General features: G+C 42.7%; 1 protein-coding gene across 2 annotated transcripts; it reads left to right on the plus strand.

Annotated features, from left to right (window-relative positions):
- Positions 1-409: 409 nt before the first annotated feature.
- On the plus strand, positions 410-4,427 carry CIMIP5 (ciliary microtubule inner protein 5). 2 transcript variants are annotated; one of them, XM_074578362.1, is made up of 4 exons: positions 410-640; positions 954-1,097; positions 2,822-2,861; positions 3,502-4,427. In XM_074578362.1, the coding sequence occupies exons 1-4, from the start codon at positions 597-599 to the stop codon at positions 3,691-3,693; spliced, it is 420 nt and encodes a 139-aa protein (XP_074434463.1). In that variant the 5' UTR covers positions 410-596; the 3' UTR covers positions 3,694-4,427. The 2 variants fall into 2 exon arrangements, with proteins under 2 accessions (XP_074434463.1, XP_074434462.1); XM_074578361.1 differs by having other exon boundaries at positions 410-1,097.
- The last annotated feature ends 902 nt before the right edge of the window (positions 4,428-5,329 follow it).

A 5,329-nucleotide genomic window follows, 5' to 3' on the forward strand; every position in this document is an offset into this window, starting at 1 on the left:
CAAACACTGACATTTTGGACACCGTTTTGAAAATTCTCACTTTGTATACTAATAACCCTTTAAAGTTACTTAAAAACTACTTCTCATAGTTGCTTAATACCTTCTGCAGAAATTTCTAAGTACTTAAAAGGGACTTTTGATGATCTCTGGCTGCTATTTTTTTAAAATCTGAAAAGAAAGAGCTTTCAAAGCACAGATTGATTGAAATACCTTATTTTAAACAAACAAGCTCTGCCCCACATAGAGTTCAAGGCCCCAGCAGCTGTCCAATTGGGTGGCTGCCCCCTTTCTGGTGAATATTCACAAGTCAGACTTGTTTCCAAGGGAGACAGTAAACACACCAGGGGAACCAGCAGCTTTCAGGAGACTTTGCTTCTGCCACATAACCACAACAAAAGTCCTCCTGATATACTCAGCAGCAACCATCACAGCACCCTTCGCTACTGAACCGGACTTTATTGTTCTGAGGATTTTTAATAGAGGGTGGTCTCAGCTGCAAGCAGCAGTAATCGCCTCCTAAGCTGAGAGTTTGCTGGTTAAAGCTGGAGATCCGATGGCTTTCAGTAACAGTCATTTCTTACAAAATTGCTGTTACCATGAAAACTCCTTCAGCGTTAAAGCAACGAAGCAACATAAAGCGGTAGGAAATGAGCATTAAATGAGGGAAGTAAAACAGTGCCAAGCACTGCCTGTCAGTGCTACCGTGCACGTTACTTTTCTGAAAGCACTCCAAATCAGCAGCTAAAAGAAAATGCTAGGAGAGAAAGAGCTTTGAAAGTGCAAATAATTGCAGGTATCAATATACGTAACAACACTGGGGATACAATAAGTCTCGAAATGGACAAGCTGGGAAAGCGTTCTGGATTCAGGAGAAATAACTTGGTTCGGTCTTGGCAACCAGCAACCACACCTGTGGGGCAACCAGCCTCAGCTCCATCTGTGTCTCTCGGCAGCACCCAACCCAGAAGAGCTGTCGTTGCACAACTGGCTACTCGGGCCCGGGCAGCCGAGCAGGCAGCACTGCAGCAGGACCAGGTTCAACAGGATAGGATCTGGAGAGAGGCTGTGGAGGCTGAACAGAAAGGAAGGAAAATCTGGTAAGCCACTTGTTCCATTTCATGCCTCTTCTTGACAACGGTACTGATGCTCCCTGACAGTCTTAGGGCTTGATCCAAAGCCTACACTAGCAAAGGAAATCTTCTTCTGCAGGGACTTTGGATCAGACCCTAACACCTTCCTTTCTAAGATTATATTCTCTCTCTTTCCCTTCACTGGACAACATCTATGCTAGTATCTCCTGGCATGCTGGGTTTAAGCTGAAAAAAGATGCAAAGAGTTGCATGCTAAGTATCTTTTAGCTTTACAGAGATTTCCACAACGAAGATACAAATGTGCCAACCTTTATAATTTATTGCAGACACACTGATATTATCACCTCTTCTCATATTCTTGGAAATGGCTGAAATGGAAGCTGAACAGAGTGTTCTGCCAAACCGTGATTTTGTATTCCCAATCTGTAAATCTACTGAACACGCCCCATTGTCAGAGTGTTTCAGATTGAACTGCACACATACAACCTAAGCTTTGACTGTGTATACGCCAGTGACCTGAAGGAACCTGAAATTAAGATCCTCCCTGTCTCTGCTACGTATCTTGAATAAGTGTTTACGTTCATACTTCAGTACACAGCATGAGCATGCCTATTAGAAGAATATCCTTGGCAAAAGTAAAATCAGATCCAGTTCCGACTGTGCGCTAGCCAAGCTAAAGGAAAGGGAGGAGAAAGAAGGACATCACTCAGGATTTTTTAGAATGGGAAAAGAAACGATCTGAAAATCCCTGTCCTCCTTGGCCTTCTGGAGGAGACACAAATCACAGCTTCCCCAGAGACACATTTGCACTCCTGTCTGGCTCCTTTATACCTGAGGGAAAGGCTGACGGCCAGGACTCTCTGACTCACGCAAAGCCAAGGCCGTGGTGGCCAATGTTGTGTGCTCAAACTCTTCCCAAAGGGGCCCCTCATGTTCCATGCCCATTCCCTAGCTAAGGCAGCAGGAGGGACTCTCTGTGCCTGTCCCCAGGGGTACATAGTCATGGCTTGGAGACCCAAGCATTTCTCAGTAATTGGCACCGTCCAATAACACCCAAATCTGATACATTCAAATAGCGGCTGGCATAGCAAGATAAAAAAATGCAGCACAGAAATCCAGTGCTCCCAGCTCCACATGGTACGTGGCTGTGCTGCACAGACGAGCAAAGCAAAGGACAGAAAATCAAAGGACTTGCCCTGTAGCCCCACACCAGGTATAGAACAGAGCTGAAGAACAAAACTCAGGTCTTCTGACTCAATTTGCTCCTAGCACAGCTGCCTAGCTGCATAAAATACTCCCGTGGGTGTTTGCCTGCAGGAAGTATGGCTCTGGAAATTCCTACCAGGGACTTCTGCTGGCAGAATACTGGTCATTTAAAAAGTAAGAAGCTGTGTCTTGCTCAAGGCATGGGACAAAAGTTTGCTAGAGTGACTCGGGACTTTGCTAATCTATCTGCATTTGCACAAGGAATACCCTGTGGACATGTTATCCTCATCTTCCTTTAGCAAAAAAACCCCACTGCTCATATAGCATGAGCTGTACGTGAGAATAAGGAAAGCCCTGGGCTTCAGCACAGAAAAGACAGGTTTCAGTACAAAGAGTTTGCAGGTGTAAGATCTGGGCTGTAAGTATCAAATTGAGAAGTTAAATAGGCATTCAAATATGACCAATATCAGTATTTTATTTAAAGAGAGAAAATTTTACACTGCATTTTTTACTTCTATTCCAAGGTACCAGAACTGGAGCTTCCTAAAGGACTATGACCAAATGGTAAGTTTTGAACAAACATTCAACAGTAATCCAGGCTCTTTTTAGTTTTCGTCAATTTGAGCTAGGGTAGTGTTCCAAATTGAAGCATACTTAGGCATAATCGGCAAATGCTTTAAGACTAAAATCTTTAGGAAAAATAAAAAAGAAGTGAAGTGCCTTTCATCTGCTACCTACGCCACAAAGAAATACAGCACGTGTGTGTGTGCTCAATCTGTTTCAATATTAACAACTCCATAGAAAGACAAGTGTTAGAAGAACCAACTTCCTGCGAGAAAATTTGTAAGATGTCATCATGCTGAAATCCAAGCCACTTACTAAAAAAGAAACAAAAAACCTCCCACCATGACCATTCCAGAGCAAGCTAATTTTTGTCCCAGCTGACACTTTATTCAACACACTTGAAAATTATTCATTTCCCTCTGTTATCCTATTCCCACATAAGATGACAGGAAAAAACAATTGTTCTACTTTATTTCTTCAGCTCTTTCATGTACCTTCAGTATGACATTTTAAAGTACATTCAAATTCTAATTTCAAAAGCAAAAGTGGTGATATTATAAGAAATCTCAGTAACTTGTAGTTTTGTAACAAGTGATGGATGTAATTCTGAAAACTTATTAATGGCCTTTTTCTCATCCAGGGTAATAAAAAGGAGCAGAAGCCACTGCCAAACTATATGCCTGTGTTCTCAAGCAAAGTTCCCAACTCAACCAACCAAATGACTGGCAGTCGAATGGACTCTGAACTTGGCAGGGCTCTGGTAAACATGGATTACTTCTTCAATAGTGGAACACGAAAGAGGAAACTTGAGGGTGAGCTCCAGCCTTCCTAGTGCTTCAGTAAAAATAGAACAGTAACAAAGCAGGTTGAACGGTTCTAGCCAACAGACTCCACAGCGTGTAAAAAAATTCCTCAGTCTTTTTCTCAGAGAGACCAATACTACTGTCTAGCATGGATTTTATTTCAAGAGCAAAGATGGATGTTGTCCAACAATGCTGTAGGAGACAATCCTCTTTGTATTTGGGGTGACTGGGCCATATACAGAGAGTTAGCGTGACAGATCTCATCCATCTTCCCATGCACGTCTACAGTAAGGTTGCAACTAACATCAGAAAGATTACAGCCAAAAGACAATTTCTTCATGAATTTTTATCTCCTGAAAATAAACAATTAATGGAGACCCGCTCAGATGAGTCCCAACAACATATTTTCAGTTCTGAAAGTCAGCCCAATAAAATGCAGCACCTCATTGCATTTCATGTAGTTAGCCAAGGATTCATCAACCTCTGTCATCTGCATGTTTAAGCTTGCTCTAAAGAATAAAATTTAAGGCACGTGAGATGTGTTCTGTGCTTTTTCACCCTGCCCTGCTGAGGGAGGGAGAACTGATTTTTTTTCACACAAGTTTTAGATTTACTGCTCTCAAATTCCTCTCTCTTACTCTTCTTTTCTGGTTTAGTTGATGGAAACTCATTGACAAGGAAGCAAGCTTTCACATTTTGCTCTGAAGGGCATTAGCTCAACAACCTCTCTTACACTTAGGATCATTGACCTTGAATTTAACTGGTTCATAGCTCCTAAAATCTGTGGTTGCCCAGGGAAACCATCATCAAGCTAAATCAACACAATACTTAAAGTCTGTTCACTAGTGCATCTTCATTACATAGATGCAAACTTTATGACCTGCTGTTCTGTAGAGAAAAAGCAGTAGAGGATGGACTGTACATACATTATCTGCCTTTTGAACAGTATGTAGCTTCTGTAGGGCTATGCTCAGCCCTAGGTGCAGATAACATAGAAGCCATTAGCATTGCCTTGATACAGCAGGCTGCAATCCCTCACCAGACTGAGGTGGAGATGTGTATACTTATGCTTTGCAACTAAGGCTATTTTTACAATTAGACTTCAACAGCAGAAGGCAGTTCAAAAGCACAAGAGTGGTATGGACCAGCGTGATCACTGTCAACATCCGTGTGGTGTCTGGAAAACCCTAAAGACACTGTGGAAAGAAGAGCCAAATCCCACTCACTGAAGTCATGGCACCAAGCAGGTCTCCTCCTGGCTTCCTCAATGCAGTGAGAAGTGGAGGATTAAGGCTTTCAAGATGACAGCTAAGCTACCTAGAGAAGAAGGATGACCACATCCTGCAACCAGCCCAGGCGAGGAGGTCTGATTCCACTCTGTGCAGACATGAGTTCTGGTGGACAACTGCGTTCAGACACGCCAAATGGGAACCTACTTTTCAAAAAAGACAACTTCTTGTTCAGCCAAAATGCCTTCTGATCTCTCTTCTGAGCAGAAAACTGCACCAGGAACTGATTTGTCTTCCAACATCTAAAAGAGGGAGAGGAGAGAGCAGACCAAACCTTTCCTTGTCCCTGTGTCGTCCAGAGCTGCTTCCAAAAACTGCAGAGGCCACTCAGAGGCTAAATATTTATTGGTGATTGCGTAATACTGAAAAGTCATTA

Source organism: Larus michahellis, chromosome 3 (genome assembly GCF_964199755.1).
Source record: "Larus michahellis chromosome 3, bLarMic1.1, whole genome shotgun sequence".
NCBI classification, from domain to species: Eukaryota; Metazoa; Chordata; class Aves; order Charadriiformes; family Laridae; genus Larus; species Larus michahellis.